General features: G+C 50.2%; 2 protein-coding genes across 3 annotated transcripts in view; both read right to left on the bottom strand.

Annotated features, from left to right (window-relative positions):
- Nucleotides 1–7,407, bottom strand: part of NACC2 (NACC family member 2) — a 36,237-nt gene extending 28,830 nt beyond the window's left edge. The window contains exon 1 of the mRNA XM_015878889.2: nt 7,231–7,407. The gene's annotated coding sequence lies outside the window, so the exon portion shown is untranslated. The remainder of the gene's footprint in view (nt 1–7,230) is intronic.
- An 11,784-nt stretch (nt 7,408–19,191) lies between these two features.
- On the bottom strand, nt 19,192–22,835 carry TMEM250 (transmembrane protein 250). Of its 2 annotated transcripts, none has more exons than XM_015878911.2 (3): nt 22,641–22,835; nt 21,688–21,801; nt 19,192–19,886 (listed from the first exon to the last, which is right to left on the bottom strand). In XM_015878911.2, exon 3 carries the CDS (start codon nt 19,751–19,753, stop codon nt 19,334–19,336), a length of 420 nt encoding a protein of 139 aa, XP_015734397.1. In that variant the 5' UTR covers nt 19,754–19,886; nt 21,688–21,801; nt 22,641–22,835; the 3' UTR covers nt 19,192–19,333. The 2 variants fall into 2 exon arrangements, with proteins under 2 accessions (XP_015734397.1, XP_015734398.1); XM_015878912.2 differs by having other exon boundaries at nt 19,193–19,886; nt 21,688–21,867.
- Nucleotides 22,836–24,332: the final 1,497 nt, after the last annotated feature.

The following is a 24,332-nucleotide window of genomic DNA, read 5'->3' as shown; positions in this document are numbered from 1 at the left end:
GCTGTGCATGCAGAGCCAGCAGCGAGCATGCTGCTGGGGGCAATGGGTGCAAGGAGTGCAGGGCTGGGAGGGAGCACTGCATGCCATGTGCCCAGCAGCAGCTCCTGGATGTGGGCATGGAGAGCTTCCCTCTGCTGGCATCTAAAGGGGGATGTGGGTGGGAGCTAATGCACTCCTGTATTAAATGCTCAATACACTGCTCAGCTTGACCAGCCACATGGCAGCGGTTTGAACCCGAGCTAACCTTCCCCAGACTAGAAGGAAGAGGCAGAGTTCAGCCTGATTCTTGGGACAGGCCTTACGCAAGGCAATGACACCACAGGTGGGATGCACATCACTGAAAGCTGCCACGTTATGCCGACACTGCTGCGCCCCAAAAGGAGCCCCAGGTGCTGCACAGAGCAACCCTAGGAATGCAGCAGGCAGTGCCAGCACATCCCGTGTACCCAGCACCATGATGGGCACCGAGGGTTTGCTGGTTTTTGTATTTTGCTACCCACAAAACAAGAGCCCGGCACTCGAACAAAGATGTATCAGCACGGTGCAGAGAGTTTATCTTATTGGCCCGCTTGGATATCGATCCTGCTGTGCTTCCTTTCAGTGCCAGCAGTGTGCGCTGGGGGACATGTGGGGCAGCTCTTTTCTGCTCCCTCTCCTGGGCCTACACTGCCCACACATCATCACAGTGAGCTGCCAACAGTGCTGCCTTTGTTCCCAGCCTGCACACACCGGGCACTGCTCCGAGGTGGGAGAGAGCACGGGAAGCCCGTGGAGAAAGGGGACACATCGTGTCACCCACGGACATCACCCATCCCCATGGATGTCACCATGGGCACTGTCAGGGGAAGGCAGGGACAGGGGTCAGATGCATCCTCATCCCAGCTTCTTAAATTATAAATTCAGGCTGTGTCTAAACACTTGGCACAATCCAGCAACATCATACATTTTGGTATTTACCCACTCAAAAAGGAAATATAGCACTGAACACCTCGGCTTTGCTGCATGTGAGTGCCGGGCTCAGATATGAAGACAGCACCAACTCAGCCCCAAAGAGCTGCCCCCATCCCTCTGAGCCCTGCACAAGGCTCAGCCTCCAAATTCCTGTTTAGCTTTCCTGAGTTCCCACTGGCAGCGCAAGCACAAGCTGCTGCTCCACTCCCCTCGGCCACCAGCCAGCTCCCGCATCAGGATGTGCTCATCCTCTGACTTCAGAGCTGCATTACTGCCTCATTAAGCAGCACACCCATCCCATTACCAAGCCAATACCCCCCTCCCATCCTACACCAAGAACCACAGTTTTCACTAAAGGACCAACGCTCCCAAACTTCTGCAGCATCCCACAGAAGATGTGGGAGAAAAACATAGAGAATCCTTCAGAAGGAGGCATCCAGAAACCCAGCACGGCTCGGGCTGAGCAGCACAGAGTGTTCTAGATGGTCTGAAGGCTTGGCAGGGCTCGAGCGGCCCCGCACAGCCCACAGTCCTGCAGAAGTCATGGCACGGTTCCTAGGAGCTGTCTGATGAGTCAAGAAGTCCTGTTGTTCCACTTGCTGCACAGCCTGTGAATTAGCCAACCCTTCTCTTTAGCCTGCCCCGGAGCTGGGGGGTGCTCTGGGCCCCATCCAAATGTTGTGTAAGCTGCTGTAAAAGTCTATTTAAAATAATAATAATAATAATAATAGCTTAACCTCCAGAAACACTACTTCGGAGGAAGGAAAGGAGGAAAGATGAGGCTGTGATGGCATATAGTTATCTGCTCTTCCCCTGTACCCTTTATGCACGTGCAGCAGCTTCATCTCCATGGACACCCCCCAGTGCAAAGCCAGATTCCCAGCTCCTACTTTCCAAACTACTTCCCCCTCCTTCCCTGCTTTCCTTCCCCCTCTCTTTCTAAATCCAATTATAGCACAGCTCTCTCAGCAGGGGTCAGTGTGGAATAAGAATCGCCAAAGTTAATGGACATGAGACCAAAAAAAAAGGAGAAAGATTAATGCCTAAATGGTTTCAAAAGTTGCACGATGCAGATTTCATTAACATTTTAATTGTAACGTATCTTTTTAATCTTCTTTCGCTCTAATGGTTTGATAGGCTTCAAAAAAGAAAAGCCAACAAAACTGCTGACAACAAAAATATCAACACACCAAACTTGGGGCTGTAATGGGAGATGAATGAAAGGCAGAAAACTGTGCTAATGATGCATTAAGAGTAGAAATTGTACTTAGACAAGTGTCAGAAATTCCACCCTACCATTGCACGGCGCAGCACACGGCTCCCATGGGGCTGAGCTCCAGCAGCGACCGGGGCAGCACTACCAATGCATGCAAAGATTTATTAGGAAAGCGTGCTTTGCACGTGGTAATTCATCTCATTTCTTCCTAGGGATGAATTGGAGCCAAGGGCTCGGAGAACAGCAGCAGAAGTCCCATCTCTCAGCCCACCTTGCTGGCTTTATCCCTGCTTTGCACACTCAGGTGTTGCAGCTTTCAGACATGGGAAAAAATGCAGTTATAACACCGTGCAAAATTCGTCCTTAAGCAGCAAACAATTAAAGCCAGGTGGTGATGTTTCATTAAGCACAGGCATGTGTTTGTGTCCGCGTGCCAGGAGGGGCACCCACAAAGGAGGAGGTGGTTGCAGAGCAGCAGGATGAAGTTCCCCACAACTTTTCTTTGCATAGAGCATAGACCAAATGCCACGTGTGCTGCAGCTACAGACAGAATGCAAGACCTACAGCTGCACTTTGCAGCCTGTTCCTGCTCTGGGGGCTGCAGAGCAGGAGGAGCCCCTGGTTGTGGGTGCTTTGCATGGCTCAAACCACCAGCCCTCATCCCTGGGGCAAAGCCCATCACTGCCTCCCATGGTGTAAGTGCTCCCTCCTTACCCCCCCACCCCAGCACCTGGCCATTGCCTTCCTCATGGGGTACCTTGAAATGCCTTGAAATGCCAGCAGTGTATTTATCCACCTGTATCCTAAACCTCTTCAAAGCGTAATCCCTCCAAAGCTTAGCACCCTGAAAGCACTACGGATGGAAACATTATCACCCCTTAATTTTGCCATCGCCATATCACCACTAAATAGCGTCTTTTACGACATCCCTGCAAGGAATTATGGCATTTCCAACCCCTGCTCTTGTTTTACTAATGCCTCATATAATCGGAGCGTAAATGTTTGTCCTATGACAGCGAGAACTGGCATGTAAAATATGTGCCCCCACACAATATATATAACCGAGGCTGCCATATGCTTCCCCAGTGGATATCATGATACAAATGCGCTCGTGGAGCTGCGCCAGCGCTGGCACCGGCACACAGGACCCTTTCCACACAAGTGTGCTGCCACCGAGCCCATGAGCCTGATGAAGCACCAGCTCGGCTGTCCTTAACTCCCAATTCTTTGCACACACCTCCTCTCAACCGGCCTCTGAAATACTGTCTGCAGGCACCCAGGGATGGCAAACATCTGGCTCTGCTCCCTGGATCGATAGATCCCAAAGAGCCCTGATTGCTACAGATTGGATGCTGCAAAGAAAGAGGATTTTCCTCCTCCTGCTTTTGCACATGATTAATAGGTCCTGATACCGGCTGGATTGCTGTGGCAGCGAGGTGAAGAGACAGATCTCAGCCTAAAGCCCGTATATGGGCACCCCAAGGTGGGCAGCCCCTCAGCACTGAGCACACAGCCATGAGCCACCCGCCCTATCGATGGGGAGCACCGTGACCAGCACCCCATAGCAAACCATTGCATGGGGAAGAACAGCCTGCTCAGTTCTGCCCAGCAATGATGGCCATCGCTTAGAAGTTTAGAAAGATATACATCCACATGTGTATATATATATTTTCTTCTGGAAAGTACTTGCATTGGTGCAGCCCCCACACACTGCTTTGGTATTGGAGGGGAGTTGGTGGCTGCTGAAGCAGCAGCAGCGATTTCTCCCCCATCCACCCACCTACAGAAAAAAAACCCATGCACTGAAATATTTGCTTCCATCCACAGGAAAGGAAACATAAAAACATCCCTGAGATGCACATTTTATTTTGTGTTGTTTTAAAGTCTGATTTGGGGAATGGGTGTTTTAGAAACACCCGGAGCAGGAGTACAGTAGGTGCTGGGAGGCACAACACAGCTCCCATTGAAGGGCTCCTTCTCTTCCTTTCCCCACATCAGCAGAGCTGTGCAGATCCCCAGCATCATGCTGGGATCCCTGGGTGTTGTTCAACCCTGTCCAGCCCCATGTCCCTCCATCTGTCCATCTATCTGCCCGTCCCACTGCCCTGGAGCTTCCACGTGGCGCAGGCTGTCCCGCAGGATGAGCATTATTACCTCTGTCCCCATTTAGGAGCAATCACATGACAAAAATGAGTGCAACACCGCACAGCTGAGCGGTCCCAGGGGCTGCTTGGCCCTGCCCAGGACCGGGCCGTTCTAACAAGTTTTCCCTTCACAGCAATATTTGTGGATAGAAACGCTGCACAGTTTAAAGGGCTGTTGTTGTTATTTGTGTTTTGATTTTATTTTCTGTTCTGCCTCCAAACATTTGCTTAAAAAACAAGTCGAACTTAAGGAAAGAAAAAAAAAAGCCCATCGCTAATGAATCACAGTTCCTAGCAAATGAGCAATTGCAGTTGACACAATGAATTATGCCTGAAGCAAGCTGGGAAGCATATTTTGCAAATGATCTCATCCACAGGCAAACCTGGCATGACACTTGATTTGCTAAAAAAGACACAAAGGCTGTCAAAATTCCTGTCACTTCACAAATAAAGTCAGGTAGAGAAAAACCAACAGCCTCACCCTCCTTCGCATGCTTAACCTATTTCTCAATTTCGGAGCTGGTTTGATTAAAATAAGCCCCACACGACACACGCCCTGTAGGTGTTTCCATCCCGAGGAGCAGCAGCTCAGCCCCACTGGAGCTGTGGGGTACAGGTGCTGGCAAAGCTCTGTGCCCATTGGGTGCTGTAGGGAACTCGCCATTCAGTTTAATTTCCTCCATGCTGAATGCACGAATGAAACGAAAGAAAATGCAACTGGAATCAAAGAAACATGGGAGAAACAGCAACAAAAAGAAGCAATGACAGCACAGCTCTCCTTTCAGTTCTCTGCCCTTCAGCATCACAGGACCCGTCCCTCCCAACCCACCCGTTTCCCTCATTGCTACAAACCTGGGCTAAATCCAAACGTGTGGCTGAAGCCTCATCCTAACCCCATTTTGTCAGGCCCGGGTATTTTTAAACACAGGCATTGTACAGAGCAAAGCAGCAGCACGATCTCATTGCCGCTTTGCAGGGCTGTTTTGCTATGTTTATCCACAACCCAAAGGTTCCACACAATCCTTTACAAAGCGTGCACCTATCGCATCCGAGAGCCGGGCACCAATTTAAGTGCTATTATGTCAATAAAGGCAGCTTTGAATATAGTCCGTATCTGCAGCGCACGCAGCCCCGTGCTGGCCCTCCCGAAGGCCTGGCAGGGAAATCTGACTTTATAATAAGGCTTTCTAAAATAAATATTTCCATTCCAGCACCAGAGGGTTTGCATCCTGACTTGGATGAGCACAGCCGGGTCTGGAGGTTTCTCTGCAGCAATCCCTCTGCAGCGCTGCAAACTGAGCCCATGGGGGAGCACAGGGCAGAGCCAGCCCTGATGGGGTGCACTGGAACTCTGCAGGGTTCCAACACGTGAGGTTCTTTCCTCCCAGGATCATTTTAAGCGGCCTCTGCAAAGCTCAAGGAAACCCCTCTGGGTTGTGGGCCCAGTGGTGGTGAATGCAAAGTGAGTTGTGCCACACTGCACGACCTTAACAGAATCACAGGATGGCCCAGGTTGGAAGGGACCTGAAGGACCATGAATCTCCAACCCCCCCACCACAGACAGGGCCAACAGCCTCCATATTTATTACTAGACCTGGCTGCCCAGCTTCCCACCCAACCTGGCCTTGAGCCTCAACCTCCAGGGATGGAGCATCCACAGCATCTCTAGTCAATCTGTTCCAGCTCCTTGACGCCCCATGCAGAGCTCCTGGTTCTGCATTTACTGCAGTCTGCTTTCTCTCCAACTAGCCAAAATATTCAGCAAGAGTTGGAAGTTTCCTTCCAGAGATTTCAGCCTGAGAAACCCCTTTAACATCCACACATCTCCACTTTGCTCTCACAGAGCCTTAATTCTAAGACCTCTACAGGAGAATAAAGGAATGCACGGTGCCTGGAGCTGCCTTCAGTGGACACTGGAAGGACATCCACTCTCAGAAGGAGGAGGTCAGGATCCCTCGTTATTTCATACGTGCTGCTTGCTGCAGATCAAACTGCTGTTACCTCCAGCGCCCACACCTTCAGGTTATGTATGTCCTGTCCCATAAGTGACACACATTCAGCTTAACAAGCAGCACTCAGCTTTCTCCATTCCATCTGCAGGGTCTGAATGGGATGAAGGGGGGGGGGCTCTCCTGCAGGAACCCCAGGGGGACACAGAGCTCTGGGAGCCCCCATGACACAGCCCTGCACTCCCAGGGAAGGCAGCAGGAATTCAGTTTTGTTTACTGCTTTCAGCTCCTACTACTGTTTAATATTTCAGCCGGGGAAGGTGCAGCATCGTGCCAGCGCCTCAATAACGCAGGACACGAGGCAAACACTTGGCAGGCACGGAGCACATCAAGCCGCCCGCAATCTCACAAATGCCTCCTGAAAGGAGGAAACACACAAGTGAATATTCAAATTAATGACCCAGCATGTAATGGAGACTTCGCTTTAAGTGATTCTGTACTTTGCCGCTAATACGTATGGGCGAGCCCGGCTCGGCGGAGCACACAATGTACCGCTGTCATTTTCTTTCCCTAGAGCAAGGGAAGATGTTTGGAGGAGTCCTTGACACGGAGAACGCACTTTAACTACCGCCCGCTGCAGATCACAGCGCAACCCCCGGCCCAGCACCGCGCACGGCTCCGGCTCGGACCCCCCACCCCCCTTTCTCTCCCCAGGCCTCCGGTACCGCATCCCGGCCGCAAGGATGGGGAGGGGACACCGGGGAGAGGACACCGGGAGAGGACGCGCATTGACCCCCCTACACACCGAGGGGGGCGGCGCTGGGCGGGGGGGCAGCGCACGCCGCGTCCCGCAGAGTCCCTCCGCAGCCCCGTTCCATCTCGCAGCCCCGTTCCCACACTCCTCAGCCCCGTTTCCCAGCTCTCAGCCCCGGTTCCCATCCCGCAGCTCTCCGTGCACAGCGGCTCCCACCTGCGGGGCTCCGGCCCCATGGACGCTCGGTGCGGCGCTGCTCGGCCTAGAGGCGGCGGTGCCGGCGGTGTCGGCGGTCCCGGCGGCGGCAGCAGGAAGTGATTCCAGCGGCTCCTCACATGGACTTTCCCTGACCTCGCCCAGCAGCGCCGGGCGCCGCAGACAGGCGGCCCCACCGGGCCGGCCCCGCCGCGGGGGGGGAGGAGGAGGAGGAGGAGAGAGAAGGGGGAGGAGGAGGGACCACGGGCGGCGGGTACGGGGCTGAGCTGAGCACGGAGCGGTGCGGGGAAAGCGATGCTCGGAGCGGGGCTGGGGAGCTCCTGAATGGGAGAAGGCGGCATCAGTGCCCCGCTGATAGTAGGGGATCGTACTGGAACACTGATGTAAAGACAGAAACAGAAGGGGAGAGAAAAAATAAAAATCACCGAGGGGGGTGGGAACGGTCAGTATGAACGCACGGTGACACGGAGCTGCTCTGAACGCCGCTGCGATGCGGAACCTGCCGTGTAGCAGAGGGCAGAACGGAGCGACCTCACCGGCTCACGGGGGGCAGCGGGACCCCCGAGCTCTGAGTCCTGTGCCCGACCCGAGCTCCAGCCCCAGCCCGCGGCGCTGCCCCATGGCCCGTAGGGGAGACACCGCGGGGTTCGCTCGGGTTCGGAGCTGCGGGAAGGGCACCGCGTCCCCGTTCCCCTGTACCATTCATCTGTACCATTCCTGTACCATTCATCTGTACCATTCCTGTACCATTCCCCTTTACCATCCCCCTGTACCATTCCCCCGCCGTGATGAACCCGCGGAGCATCACACACAAAAGCGGGATTGCCCGATGCGGCACTTGGGGAGGTGGGAGAATTATCATTCCGAATGTTCTTCCCCAGCCTAAAAAGCCTCGTTTTGCTTTCTCATGCCTCTAAGCCCCAGATATTAAGATCGGCGAACCTATTTGCATGATTAAAGCGAGCAGCGTTAGCCCCGTGTCTTCTAAACAAATTTCAAAGGAACAACAAAAGCCCCTTTAAAGTACGAGCCTCTTTCTGTCTGCTTTGCATACTGGATTGTGTCAGAAGTTCTTTGGATCTGGAAGTTTCTCTCCTCTCACGCATTCATCATTTTGAAGCTGCCTTAAAATCTGCAGGAAGAAAAAAAAAAGATGTCCCCATATTTTAAAGCCTTTTGGATGCTCAGAGCTGCTCAAGGCTGAGGAATTTCATTAGCACTCGACACGTTAAAAAACAGTGTCAGGTCAGGACAAACACATTTCCTCTGCCGCAGATGATAAAATCTCTCTTTTTTCCCTCTTTTCTTTCTCTTTTTTTTTTAATCTTTTTAGAGATGATGTATAAGAAATATGTCCCAAAGTGCATTTGGACATAAAGCAATTCCTATGAAGATGTGACACCCATCTGTGTCTCACTGAGGGCTGTCACCATGCTGCTGTCAGCCCTCCTGCACCTCCAGCATGTTCCAGCATATTCCATGGGTGCAGTGGGGCTGCAGGAGCCGTCGGCCATGGGATGTGTGCAGGGCATCATCCTATTGGAAGCAGTACACACACAGCCCAAAGAGCACCCAGCTCCCTTCAGCCACAGACTTTTAAAACATGATCTGTGATGGAGAAAGGAACGTTTCTTAAGCACCATTTGATGTCTCTCTATAGCTGCAGGGCCTGAGGAAACGTGTTTATTTACTACACGCTGAATGTAATGCAAAAGATGGGTTCGGAGAGCAGAGGAGACAAAATAGGCAGCATTTTCCATAATGTCTGCAAAGTGATTTCAGGCTGATGAAAACGTTTTCTTTCTTTCTCTTCCCTGCACTTTTCTCTTTTTTTTTTTTTTTTTTCCTTTTTAATCAAGCACTTCAAATTGAAGAACGGCTCGAGGGCTGAAGAAATCACTTGATAAAGCAACCAGCATTTCCACTCGTGCAGGAGACGTGCTAAGTGAGAGCAGTGGGATGAAGCAGCAGAGGTGGAATGGCAGGACATGGTGGGACCACACCAGGAGCCACAAACTGCGTGCAACTGAGCCATGCTCCTTGGACATGGTGAGGTAACATCACAGCCAGCAAACCAGGGAGGGTGGATGTACTTTATGGCTTTCTGTCAAACCCCACAAGGCAGGATGGAGAGATAATCACCTGCTGCCAGGAAATATCCATGAATGGCACATGTAGCTGATCCTCCAGCATAACTGGTGCTCAAACAAGAGGAAGAGGGAACAACAGCTGTATATGGAGTCCATTGGCATTAACACACCATCAGCAAACGGCAAAGCAAAGTGCATCCCAAACCATCACTGACACGTTCTATTCACTCATGGCAGAGGGATGTGCCTGACCGGGGAGCTGGGGTTTGCTCTGCAGGCATCAGCACAGCCAACACAGGGCCGTCCTCAGCACTGCCCTGCATGGGGACTGCCCTTGTGCAACAGCGAGCCGAGGTGGCTCAACCAGATTGCAATAGCTGCTGACTTCTCCAAGTACAGCTGCTTACATCAGGCAGGATCAGCACAGGCTGTGACACACGGTTGGCACCGTGAGAGTGGAGCTTATGATGACTACAGCCACGCTCATTGTTTTACATGAAGATGATCAGGAATAAGTTGAAACAAACAGAAACGGGAGTGTCTCCACGGGGTCTGCATTGCCCTTGCTGAGCTGGTGGAAGGTTGCGTGTAGAAAGGCTCTGCTGATTTGTAAATACAGAAATCCTTGAGCTCCCATCATGAGAATTGCTCCACAAGTGCCCGATGCTGCTTCTATCCTTTCTGGGCCTCTTGAGAGAGGAAGGGACGATGATAACAAAAATAATGCAGCGTCGGCCTTTTTAAATAGACACTCCTTCTGTAATGGTTGGGTGACTGCAGAGTGGTCCCAGGAGGTGTTTTCCCTTCGGTTAACTCCCAACCCAGGGGCTGACGCCTGCTGTGCTGCTTTCCTTGGCCCTGTGCTGAAAGGAAGCCCCACAGCTCACAGGCTGCAGGCACCTCTCCCAGGAGCAGCATTAAAATACATTTTTCAGGAAAAAAAAAAATAAAATATATATATATATATATCTCCTTTCATCTTGAAGATGCTAAGTGTTGGTGGATAGACACGTCTTCTTGTAAATGATCCTGATGGTTAATTGCTTTGACTGCTCAGAAATTGTGTTTAATTTGACTTGGCACCATCCACAAGATTAAAATACCTTTGCTTTCAGATATTCCTTCCGCACGCAGGGACCCAGCTGCTCGACTTTCCCTGAGCTCAGTGGAAGGATGCAGCCTTCAACCTGCTGCCCAGCCCCAGTGCTGCTGAACCCCCCAGTGCCCTGAGCCCCAGCAGCAGCTCTCCCCCATCCCAGGCACTCACTGCTGCTATAAGATATCTTTGCAATCCCTTCCCTAGAATGCTAGAGCTACCTTAGAAAATACACTTAGCTACAATCAACCTAACTTCCCTATGGGATAAATGTTCTGCGCCACTTGTTCTGCAGAGCTGATAGAGGGCTTTAAAATGGCAGCTGAGGCACAAAGCAGATCGCAGAGATGACCTCTCCTACCATCCAGGTGTATTGCACACAAATGATTTCCAAAACTGCTGCTGCTGAAGCCAAGCCAAAGCTCTCACTATTTTCCACACAAACAGAGTGATGTTATCATGGGAGCCGTGTCGGGGCCCACACATTGGCACAGCTTCTTTGCTGTTGTTGGGAAAATCTCAGTTTGAGGAATTGCAGAGTAATGATGATAACTCCCAAAGTGCGTTGTTGCTTTCTCACTGTGGAGCCCAACCCAAGCACAGCCAGCACTCAATGCATAGGGCAACCTAAGCAATGCAGGCAACCACGGGGCTGCCTGGCCAATGCTGTAAGCAGTGAGAAAGCTTCACCACCCTGAGATCTATGGGACATAAGATTCCAGCCTATCCATTTTCCAGAAGATTTCCCACAATAGCTTTGAGAGCTTTTGTTTCCCATTGTCAGAAGACTAATTTCTGACACGGTCCTCATTAACAGCTCAGCAGCGACACGACGTCCCACTCATCCATCGCTGCAGCCCGGTGCTCCTTGGGGTGAGACAGGACAGGTAGGCAGGACAGGCTCAGCACAGCCCCCCAAGGGAATCAGAGAGGCACGGAAAGCAAGGCAAAACCCTACCGTGATTTACCCACACCCAGTTCAATAAACATTGGATCTGGTGGCATTTGTCGTTTCTTTTTTTCATTGCATGCTCGATTACAGCTTCAGTTATTGCTCGAATGACATCACTCCTGGCACAGGGATTGATTGATTTTTTAATGAATATTCATATGGCATTTCAGCCAGGAGTAGGCATTAATATTCCAAGAAAGAAGAATGAAACGTACATCCTAATTTAATGAATGATTGTAAATATGTATCTGATGGATAACGTGACGATAAACATTTCAAAAGGCATCCATAGTCACCTCTGGGCCTTCATTGGGAACAAAGGATGCAGGCAGGGCAGGCGGGGTGAGGCCAAGGTCTGACTGGGTCACTCTGTGGGGATGCTTTCAGCCCTGGGGTGCTGCACCCGTGCCTGCAATGACTGAGCCATGGAATTATTGCTATTACATTATATATATGGACAACAGTTCCTGACCGAGGGTGGTGCTGGGGCTGCAAGTGATGGGAGCGAGCTGCTGCCTCCAAAGCTCTCCAGTGAGGAAGCAAGAGTCAAAGTATGGGGAAAGCAGGGAGCTCCGTGTCCCCACATCCCCACACCACAGCTCCTCTGCAGAGCCCTGTCGTGTTCGAGATGCCTCACCATGTCATGAGCTGCAGACAGTGGTCCCCACACGTACATATATTTGTCAGACACTCTTTGGTAGCGTTCCTGCTCTGAGTGCTGATGCTTTGTGAAGGCAACAGTTGTAGTGCTCAGAGACACGCAGCAGGCTCAGCTCACACTGGTCCCAGCCCAGCAAAGCACTACGGCACAGGTTTGGCATGTGTCTGCCCAGAGCCCATAGCCATGCATTTAATTTAAATACACCTTTGTTCCCATGGGGATGGCACACACCTAAAGCATCTCCTGGAAGAGAGGCTTAAATCAGGGCATCACCATGAAAGTCGCCGAGGTGACGGGCACGAAGGCTATTTATACCCAGCAGCTCTCTGTTGTGCAAGGCAGAGAACAGCCCCTTCTGCTGACACAGCACAAACGATGTGAGATGGAAAAAAGCGATACCCAAAATTCTCTGCAACCTCTCCAGCACTGCAGCTACATCTGTGCTGAAATCCCCCCTGGATTGAGGAGGAGGAGCCGGGACCCCAGTGATGCTGAACTTGTTCCCCCCCCTACACACACACACACACACACACACACACACACACACCTCCAATCAAACCAACCACTTGCTATTCCTCTCAGCAGCTGCCAGGGAGGAAAGGTACCTTTGCAGGCCAGCTCTGCAGAATGTGAGCTAAGAGAGCAGCCAAAGAAAATGGCTCAGTTCTCCCCAGCTCTCTGGATTGCAGCCCTGCAGCCAGGGCCCTTGTTTGCACATCACAACGCGTGGGACCGAGTTTGCCGATAAAAATATATACAAAGTTATGCTTGGTATGGAACAAGCAGGCAGTAGCTGCTGAAGACTTCACAACATCCTGCTACTGGCTCGCCTCCAAAATACCAAAACAAAACAAAATTCACTTGGCATCTCAGCAGATTGAAGCAAGTTTTCTTTTTGCAGCAACTGCTGAACAAACGTTTCGGTGCTGTGCCACCTCCCCCGCCCCTGCCTTCTCCCCCGAATCATGTGCTGGGAGGATGCAGAAGATGCTCAAGGTCGCGGGCGGCAGCTCTGAGCTCTCTGTTTCCAGCCCTCACAGGGCCCCACAGACCCACAACACTGGGATCCTAAGAGCTCAAGCCAGGGGTGAGGGGCACTGGGAGCCCACCGGGGAGATGCAGCACGCACAGACCAGACTTTGAGTCCTTGTGCTCAGCTTTAACACACAACAAGCGACCCCCAAACCTGCTGCTCAAAGCCAGGCTGGGAAAATCCTACAGCAGCAGCTGGAAATGAGGGACTCAAGGATTTGACCTCATATTTCTTGTGCCACACACTGACTCAAGTCAGTGTACATCTTCGGTACGAGCGTGCATTGCAATTTGACCTTAAGGGCATCGCTTTCAAATGTTTTATTTATTTCCCCAAGAATAGTTTTGTTGGAGAAGAACACAAAGTGAAATTGTGACCTTGCTGGAAGCACTGCCTCCAGCAGAACCAGCCTTTATCCAGAGCCATAATCAGGTTACAGGTCTTGGTTCAGCTCCTAGCTGATGCTCCATGCTTTAGAGGAAGGCACCACAAACCTTATAGCTCTTCTGTGCACGCCCAATGTTCCCAAAGCAGCAGCCGTCCCTCCCTGTCCTCTTTGAGAAGCAGTTATGGGCCTTAAGGTGTGAAATTTGTTTGCCCTCATTGCAGCACGTTGCTAACAAGTTGTTACCAATCATAAAAAATTATCCTGTTTTCCCAAAGCCAAGCACCGCATTCATCCCTTTCTGAAGGCGTTCACAATGTGTGAATACAGGCAGCATTTAAACAGTCTCTGTGGAAACAGAGCCCTCCTACTGCAGAGCAATGCACAGTCCTGCTTTGGGACAACCCCACATCAGCCCCCCAGCACTGCCATGGCTGCTCTGCAGCCTTCACACAGACCCAGAGGAGCTCTCTTAGTACAGTGTCTTAATCACTACATGGAATCCTCTCAGCGAAATGCTGCCTTCTTCTGTTTATTTGTCACAATTGATGCTCTGCTGAACAGTAAATGGGAAATGTGTTGGCAAATCAGCGCTACAAATTTGGTTCATTAGGAAGGGCTGCAGCACAGGAGAACTGCTGGACCCCTCAGTGCTGGAAGCTCAACGAGCTCCCCAAATCCTGAAGGCAAGTGAATCTCCCCTAAGCTGCACATGGCTTAAGCCAGGAATTTCCATGGGTTTTGCTAAGGTCTCACCTCTGCAATGGGGCCGGTGTGACCATGCAGGCTGCTCTCCTTGCCCCAGCACGCTGCACAGTGCCACTCTCCATTCCTGCCTCCAGCCAGCTTCACACACAGGAGAAGGAAGTAACAGCACCTGTGTGGCACACAACTGTAAGCAAACACATTACCAAGAAGCTATTAGGCAGCTTTCATCTGAAGTTTACGTGGAAAAAGAAAAAATAAAGGAAAAAAATAAGAAGAAAACCCTGGAAGAATTTTTCTTGGCATGGAGCTTTCTATGAAATTTGGATTTCAAGTGAAACGCTTCCAAGCAGGGACAGAACAGAGCTCTGTGCCCTGGGCCCTACCAACACCATGGGGTGTGACTGAGTGCTGCTCCTTCCCCCTGAGCTCCTTCCTGCAGAGATCAGGCATGAATGGGTCCAGGGCTGCAGTACAGCAACAGCAGCCATCCTGATATGCAACACTGCAATTTATACTGTAAACAACTGCTCAGTTTTGGAGGCAAAAGGAGACAAAACTCTGATGGGAAAAAAAAAAAGAAAAAAAAGATAGTAATAAATCTTTGCCCATCTAAATTCTCCCCATTACTGAGCAAATGGTTTGCAACAGCAAATTTATTCCTCCGCGTCTCCGGTGCTCTTTTTTGTTTGAAACAGCCCCAAAACAGACTGTGATTTTCTCTAACGGATTCGCCATCTGGGAGGTTTTTCATGCAGCTCCTTTCCTCGTGGGGAGCAAGTTGCTCAGAGGGGAATTCCCAGCGGAGAGCAGGACGCAGAGGGATGGGTGGTTCATTTAATTAGCATGCAGAATCCCGACGTCCTTACTCAGGCAGAACTCTCAGCAGGGCCAAGGGGAGGCTGATTTTGCTCTCACAGAGCAGCTAAAGACTTTGGTGTTTGTCTCTCGGTGTTACACACAGCATTTTCCATGTGAGGGAACGCTGGTACTTGCAGGCATTGGGGGCTGATTGATGGCAGCCCCCCAACACAGCACAATGGGAGACGTGAGGAAGAGGCCCCGAGGACCCTCAGCTCGGAGCAGCACTCAGCCCAGCTCAGCACTGAGAACTGCTCAACATCTTAAACCAAATGCTTTTCACTGACTCATTAGTGGACAGAACTTTGCTTTGAAGTGACATTTTCTGGGCACGATGAGCGCTTTGAAGCAGGAAGACAAAATTAGCGCAGAGAGTTGGCAGGTGAAGAAATTAGAGGGATTCTTTCTACTCTCCCCCCCCCCCAGCAGCAGCAGAGCTGTCCAGGAGCTATGGAAACCTTGTTTGGCTAAATACAATCACGGAAAGTTAACAAGGCTTCATATTTTCCAGCAACTCTTCCCCAGAACAGCTCGCTATCTGTGTGTGCTAGAGCCTCCAGAACAGACAAACCATTCCTGGAAGTAAACGTGCCACACTGCTCTCTGTGCCTGGTAATAGATGCTGTCTTCTACAGCCCCAGAGGGAAAGAAACAACACCAGAAGCTAATGAGAGCCCTGGGAGGAATCGCAGTGAGCTGTTGGCTGGGCAAGGCCTTAAGGCAAAGGCTCTTTTTGAAAGAGGGCTGCCCCCACAACAGAACCACACCAGCATCACAGGACTGAACGGCTCCTTTTTCTTCATAACCAATCAATGCATCAACATGTTATAAAGAAGACATTTAATGTAGGTGGCACGTTTCATTCAGGATTTAACAGCACCCCAAACACCAGCTGTTGGCAAGTTCTGAAGAGTTAACAAGGTGAAACTCCTGCACTTCAGTGGGCTGACAGGCTGAGCCACCCTGCCACTGCAAAGCACCCTCAGCCCACACAGTGCAGATGGACATGGGTGGGCTGGGGTCCCTGGGGGCTACAAAGAGGCAGGGCAGAGCTGGCACATGGCTGGGGGTCACACTCTCCCAAATCCATGCTTCTAGGATTTTTCCTCATTATTCTTAACCCCATTTTTAGTAACATTTAAAGCCCAAATGTGGCAAGAAAATAAGCAAACTCAACCACATGAAAGGGAACAAACCAGCTGCTCTCATTGTTCAGGACAGAATTGGTGTGAAGGAATGTCAAAAGGAGCATTGCAGGAGATTGTAAAGCTGCAGCCTGACAGCAAGACAGGGAAGACAACGTTCAGAGCCAGATCGAACCCTTCCAGCACTGACCTTTGGAAAGAGTAAAAACCAATCCCCGAACACAAAGGTTCCCAATGGGGCACAGTTTGCAGATCCCCACTTCATGGGATGTTTCTGGCAAGTATTGGCCACTTGTTGGGCTCCTGATAAATAGAAAACCTACCTCCCACCCCTGCTTCCTTATTTGCTGTATTCTAACAAGTTGTTCCCACCCCCCCTTACTAAATAGGCCAAGTTTTCAGTCAAAATGAATGGGGAAAATAGAACCAAAACAAAATGATACTCCATAGCAGCCACAGCTCTGATTGCTGCTTACCATTATGTGCACATGCTTAGTGCTCCTCCTGCCCTGCTGCAGTTTGGCTCCCATTGCGCCGGTAAGCAATTCACTGAATCTCAACTGCTTGAGGAAATCTATTTTGGCAATGCAGTCCTGAAGGCTTAAAACAAAAAAACAACACACTCAAAAACACTGAATTTACATTCTGAATCATTACCAAGATCTTACTTATTCTGCGATCTCCTGGGGATGCAGCGAGGTTTAATTAGCTCTAGTTGGAAAAGGCTCTGAAGAAGCGCAGTAAAGGTGCCAAATGCTGCTCTGCTCGTCGAGATCTAAAATGTTCAAATTATTGCATCATAAAACAAATCATTTGAAAATTAATTCCTCTTTCTTGCCAGCATGACTTCAAAGGGACCTCATTTCCCCCACCAGGCCAGGAGCATCCAAGTGCCCGAGCAGCACTTGGTGTCCATGTGCTGCTAACAGCCAAGACTGAGTATTTCCAACCTCACATTGCCTGTAAGGTAATCTGACTAGACATTAAGCTATGCTTGTAAAGGAGGAATGGGGAATCCTGCCTTGGAAGCAACCTATCCTCATGCTCTCTGGGTGAATACCTGGAGACTTGGCAAACATGACTTACTGGTGATTTGATGAGGACACGCACTTTCTCCTTTGTGTGTACTGTTGAAACTGAACACAGCAGGCAGATGGGCAGGATGCACAACAAAGCACTGAGGTGCAGCAGAGCAGGTTGGTTGGACACTGCTGCAGGAACAGGCAGCAGCCGGAGCAGGTCGGGTGGGGAGTAGAGCAGCACAAAACCCCCTTTCACCCATTCAAGCCACTCAAGGTAGAACAAGGTCCCACCATCGCACCTTCAGCCTGTGTCTGTGCTGCTCCACCTACAAAGCACAAGGGGAAGCTGCTACAGTTGGCACCAGAGGGCTGCTGGGTGCCCCTTAGCAAACAAGGCTGTTTGCTGGCAGCTGCAACTCATGTTTCCTGCAGAAATTCTCCAGCAGGAAGTTGCACAGTCCACACAACCTGAGCTGTAGCACCCCAGGCAGCCAGCTGTTCTGGGCTGGGAATTACTGGGAACTGCCCCTGCCTGCAGGCTGGCTGCAGATGGAACCTGCAGGACATCAAGGCCCTGTGGCACACAGGGCTTTGGGGAGCTCCACAGTTACAAGGAAACCTCCAGACACTGCAGTTTGTGGTTTATATTATACCAAGTCTTTCTTGCAGGAAAAAACTGCCTTTGGTTCCCACAAGTCTATGCTAAAGTTCACAACCACCATTGTCCATTATTTATTCAGCCCTGTGTGTCCACTTTGCATATTACATCATTATTGTAATGGCTGATAACGAGATAATTTCTGGTTTTGCTTTAGCTTCAGACAGAAGCTTTCCTGTTTTGCGTCTGTAAAGCTACGAGTCAAAGTATGTGAGCAAAAGGCTTCAATATGCACACAAATACTCACAGGCTGAAGCACTAAATGTTCTCTGTGCTCACTGACTTTGCTCTCAATCCACTCGCATCTCAAGCCAAAGCCAATCAGGGAATGGCCATGTACATCCATCCAGTCTTGCTTATTTCATTGCAATTGACTCCAGAGAGAGGGGAAAGGATCAGAATAAAACTTAGGCCAAGTTCTGGTCTGCTTAACTGCCTGCAAAGGAACAAGCCAAGATCTCAGATCAGGATTAGTATAATCAAGCTTGGTGCTTAGTTCTCTTCTTCAGCTGCGAGGAAAGGTGACCAGTAACACACTCACACTGCAGCAAAGATAGGAGAGAGGAGAGTTTAACTGTGGGGAACAACCACTGTTCCTTCAGACTGTACCCCCAAGCTCTCCCAGGTAAGACAGCCTCATCTCACTGCCGTGCATAAGACAGAAGTGCCTCCATGAGAAAACTGGAACTAATCAATTCAGGGAAAGGCGGGACCAAACACCAACATCTAAACCCTGAGAACCATCGCAATGGGTTTCCATCATCACTACGATAACAATTTGGCTATGAGCGGGAATTTCAAGAGCACATGACACTGAACACTGCTCCCATCACTGCAGTGCATTTGTTCTATTGGGGTAAGACTCAATGACTCAGCATTAATTGCCTGAAAAGGACAAAACCATTCAAAGCTATATAATCACATTAAAGTGAACAACATGATACAGTGCGTTGAATGCAAGCCTTGCATTAATCTAAAAAAATAATATGAAAAAAGAAAGACAAGAAAACCAAATGTACAACAGTCTGCTGAATTTGGCCCCATGCTCTTAGTTGGGAAATGCAAAATGCAAACTACATAGAGAAAGGACAGCATTGGTCTGGTAGGATACATATCACATGCCCGAGACATGAAGGAATGTTTCTCAGAGTGTGGGACACAAGGTTTTTTGGCTTCCGTGCTCCAGGAAATGCACTGCCTTTTCCATGCCCACAGGAATACAGGAACAGCAACAAGGCTCCTATAGACTAGAATTGATATTAACTTGCTCTATGCAGAGAAGAAACACCCAATCAAGTGTTGCACTTTGCTCATCAAGATGGCACCTTAACCCTTACAAAAAAGTAATACAAATTCCAGAGACAAGTGCATTAATTTATCAATAAGAAGCAGCACTGATAAATAAATTAATTTATATTAAAAAAAAAAAGAGGATATCGACAAATTCGGGGGCGGAAGAAAAGTCACCTTCTTAGCCCACATGCTCTTGTTTTATTTACATATCCACAAATACCATGAAGCACCATCCCAGCCCCCCCACTAGCAGCATGGTCACATGAATTCCATAGATGAGCAGTTCATTCATGAGGCTGAAGTCCACTCGCCTTCGCCCCAGTAAGAGGAGGATGATGGAGAGTTTGTACTGGAAACGCAGAAAGATCCGGATGCCAAGGTACTGAAGGCAAAACAAGATAGAGAGTGCCACCCAGAGGATGGAGGTAAACAGGCTGCAGCTGAAGTACAGCAGGAAACGAATGAATCCGTACATCCATCGGGATTTGAGATAGATGTCAAAATTGTTGTACTTGGTGCGCACCAAGTGCGTGGTCCGTACCGGGCCACAGGCTGAATGCAGGCAGGTCGTGTGGGGGCCGTGGAACGAACGGACCCGGCGGGGGATGGGGATTACAGGCATCAGGCACCCCACGGGTCACCGAGTCCTAGTGCAGGACTTACAGGGCACATATCAAATGTCATCCATTAGCATGGAAGAGCTCCAACAGCCTGGGAACGCTAACTCTTTGCTGAGTTTCCAGGATGGAAGAGACCTGCAGGAAGGCAGAGAAGGAAGACACGTTTAAGCAGCCCCAGCAGGAGGACACACAGCAGGGTAAGCAGGACAAGCAGGCTCACCCCAGCTTGGCAGTTACATATGACTCTGTGAAACTCAGCTTTGCTCACAGTTTAGCCAGGCCAACAGGCAGAAATACAATGGTTTCCACCAACACCAAGTCAGATCCCCAAAAGCAACTGAGTAGCAGCACAAATTACAACTTGATACAAGTTTTACAGTGCTGTAAAGGAAAGAGGAGAGCTTCATTCAGGGATTATCTCGGCTAATTCACAGGCCTTTCTATATCAAACAGCAGCCCCACAACAGTCCATCCATGCAAAAAGTCATATTGATGCATGTGTTCCCACTGGATCTTTGCAGTTGTTTTGCCTTTACTAAAAGCTCTTTTTTTCTAGCGTATTTTACAGCCCAGGCACAGTGACGATCACAGATTTCTGCTCATGTCAGAACCTGGCAAAGCTTCACCAAACAAACTGAAGATAATGGAAGGTCTCACAAGAACAATGAAGCCATCATGTTTTTCACACTCCACAGGATGTACCTCCCCTTGCTTAGATGAGCCCTGTGGTCTCACTGTCATTGCATCCAATGGCAAGGCAGCATTTCAAAGATAGCAAACAGTTTATTTCTCCTTTTATGACCCGCAGAGATAAATACCTCGGTCTTGTGGAGTGTTTAGGACTCACAACCTTAACATCCTTCACACACCCTCTGCTGTTATCAGAGTGATGAGCAGCAGCCCATTAGCTGCTCTCTGCTTCACCCCAGGCTCACAGTGTGCCAGATTCCGGGAATTATGAAATAACAATACATGTTTCTGATAATGCTAGAAAACAACAGGGACTTCCCAGCCTCCTCACACGCCCAGCCATTCAACCTCTTGTTAAACATGAGATCCTATGACTGTTAAAATCAGAGTAGCTTAGAAGTTACTCCAGTAATTTTTACTTTGTTATTATGTTATTGTTCCATTTTAAAGCATAAAGCTACAAGAAACTGCAGTTTTGTAGTAGAGACTTTTCTCCTGAGCAAAATGCAACACTGGGTGAAACCTCCCATTGCTACCTGCCTCCAACTGCATCTGAGTGGAAACAACAGCTCTAATCGCTTCTGCATGGTCCCAGGCTCTAATTCCTTTCCCTTTGTTGCAGTAATTTGTTGGCTCTGTATGAATTGCACTGATAAAGGGGAAAGTGAGTCAATGTAGGAATAAAGAATTGTGGATATTAAAGCCTGTTCTCAAATATCAAAGATACTCATGTAGTTTTAAGTGCCTCTCTGCCATAATTCCCTACCTGTAAAAAAGGAAATGCTAAAAGTGTGTTACAAGAATGTATTTTGCAAGGCACATGGATAGATGCTAATCTGACATTGCTGCAAAAAACAACAGTTTATTGTGCCTGGAGCATGCAACTGAACAGAGCAAATATAAGAAAAGCTCTCGGCGAGGCCACACCTGAGTAACAGAGAACAAACCTCACTTGCATAAGCAAGTTTGCTCTGTGGCTGAGCACACTGACTCCATGTCTGGTTTCTGTTTTAGAAGAGGAGTTTTGGTTTCTCTGATACAACCTTCAATGGCTGAATCTAAGAGACCTCAAATAACTACAGCAACTCAGGCCTTCTGAACAGCAGGAACTTGCTCTCTTTTACTGTGCCCACCACATAAACAAACTCCATCAGGGTTGTGTCCTCAGATCGATACCAAACACCAACACTGTCACAGCCAAAAGCAAAGGGATGCTGCACAAATAAGAAACTTTCAGAAGCATTACATTGCAAATGATGCTGCCATCCACCCAGCAGAAGGTCGGTGGTTCGCTGCCGTTTCTCGGTGCCACTTAATTCTTGTACCAAAAGAGCGAAGTTCTCCCGTGACACCTGGACTCCTAGAAAGAGCACAAGAAATCGCTAAAGTCCTTCACAGACTCACAACATTCTACACATGAATTGATCTAAAAGATAAAAGGAGAGATTAGTTTTCAGTGCGCTCATCTTGAGTGGTAGGAAGTTCAGAACTGTGAGGCTTCTGCCCAGGCTTGTTTAAGTCCATTAAGATTTTAAGAAGAATCAGATGTTTGGTAAATTACACAGCGCAATTCATTGATAAATGCTGAAAGAATCACTTAATTGTACACAGAGCCATAAGGACAGACAGGGGTGTGAGAATTAGGGGAGAATTAGGGAAGAATTAGGGGAGAATTACAGGTAATGAGCTCTAATCTGTCACTTCCTTTGTCATAGAAGCAGTTTTGATCACATAGGAGCATGAAACAATACACTGCACACACACTGCCGGCATATAAAGGCAGAATAGACAGAAATGCATGGAAACGATGCATCCAAACACCTCAGCACCCACCTCCCAGGCCTGCTGGAAGGCAACGCATTGCTAGGCCAGGCACGAAGCCACCTGGGCCCCAGCCGTGCCGCCATCACCCCGAGCTGCAGGATGAAGCACCGCCGCCTACGTGGCTCCATCCCCGCTCCCCCCGGGGGCTCCAACAGGGTGCTGGGCAATGACAAATAAAGGTGAGCGCTGCTGGAGCAGCACCAGAAGGAGGGAAACCAAACTGCTCCTCCATCGCCCGGGAAGGAGCCGCCGCACCGCGGTACGGGCCGCAGCCTGGGCCTCCCTCAGCCCCGGTAACGGAGCGATGCCCTGAGGAGGCCCGGAACGAGGCCCTGCCCGAGGCCCTGCCCGCCGCCCCCCCCGCCCCGCTCTCACCGTGCTGCCCATGTTGTTCCGCCGGGCTGCAGCCAACGAGGCCGGGCGTCCCGGGCCCGGGCTGAAAGGAGGCCCGGGCCTACGGGCGGGCGCCGCACCGCGCATGTGCGGGAGGAGGCGCCGCTCCGGTTCCGGCCGGTGGCGGCGACGACGACGGCGGAGGGATGGGAGCGGCCGAGGCGGCGCGCGGTGATGTCGTCATCACGCCGCGACACTGCCGCCGGGGCAACGTGGGTGGGGATGGGGCGGTGTCGGGACTCGGGGCTAGAAGGTGCGATGGGAGTCTGCAATGTCGGTACGGAGCTGGCAGCGCCTGTGCCGGCTGTAGGAACATGTCGGGGTTGTAAATGGGCGATAACACGGACAGGGAGCAGGTTGCTCAAAGTCACCCGTATCTCAGAGCGAGGCCTGGTGTCTGCGCTCACACATGAGATCCCAACGTGCAGCGACAACGTGCACTGCAACACGGGGCGATGGGAGGCAGAAAGGGACCCGGGGCTCCTTATACACAGCGGGAGGAGTCCAGTGCACAGCTAACATGAGACAGAAATGCTGTCCCTGGTGTCTCCCCTTAGATTGAATGAAGGGTTACTGTCTGTAATGGAAAGAATACCAAACTTTGTCTCTTGGCCCCCCGCCCCGCTGGCTGTCTGGGCATTACCGCAGTGGAAAAACATTAAATAATCATAACTCGAGCCATCTGCCAATAACGGGACGTGCTGCGCGGCCCAACAGTTGGAGGCACCCGGCCAAATCCCTCCCAGCACCAACTGTCTGCCCCCACAGACCATTCGCTTTCTGCAAACACAATGAGGGCCCCGAGGCGCAGGATGAACATCAAGGCAGAGTTACAGCGGTGCTGCGCTCCCAACAAATTGCCCTTTTCTGCTCTTCCGGATGGGAGGGAAAAGGGGAGGTGCGAAGCTGATGAGTTTTCCCAATTGCGTGAAATGGGAACATCTGTTTGGTGACTGTGTGAGAGCCACGTTGCGTTTCTTTACCTCCACCAACTGCCTGGAATGGGGAGACAGAGATGGGAGTTACAGCCCAAGCAACAGCGTTATGAAGGTACTTTGGTCTTGCTGGCTTGGAGAAAGATGGGGATGATGCTGATTGCAAGTACTGCAAAGGGGGGCTCCAGCATTCTGCAGCAATACCTCCAGGCTTAGACAAAGCCTCCCTCCAGCAGCACCCAGCCACATGCACAGCACAACCCCAGCATGGGGGATGATGCCACAACACAGGTGCTAAGACAACCCCTTTTCATTTCTTAGGTCCTGAGGCAGCAGGACTCAGTCTTCAGCCTGAAATACATTGACCTGCTGAAATGAACACATGTCTTCATAACAAATACGCAGTCCTTGAGGCAGCCGTGAATTGAAGCTTTGACATTCAGAGAGGTAAGGGCCTGAAGAGACGTCTGTGCTTCAGCCCAAAGGGGACCCGCCCCCAGCACGGCTCTGGGCTGTATTTCTTCCCCGTGCTAATTTTACTAAAGACACAACTCATATCCCTGTTGATTGAACAGTTTTGTGTTGACAGCATTGAAGATTTGTGATGAAACTTATCATCAACACCGAGTGCGGGCCATTAGTACCAGTCAGAGCAGCTAGCTGCTGCCGCTATATATTACAGCACCCTTCAGAGACAAACATACACATTTATATGTCACTTGTTGCAATATAAATGCTA

This window comes from Coturnix japonica, chromosome 17 (assembly GCF_001577835.2).
Source record: "Coturnix japonica isolate 7356 chromosome 17, Coturnix japonica 2.1, whole genome shotgun sequence".
In the NCBI taxonomy this organism is placed as follows: Eukaryota; Metazoa; Chordata; class Aves; order Galliformes; family Phasianidae; genus Coturnix; species Coturnix japonica.
Note: the sequence above shows the minus strand (reverse complement) of the source record. Positions and strands in the feature narration are given on the sequence as shown.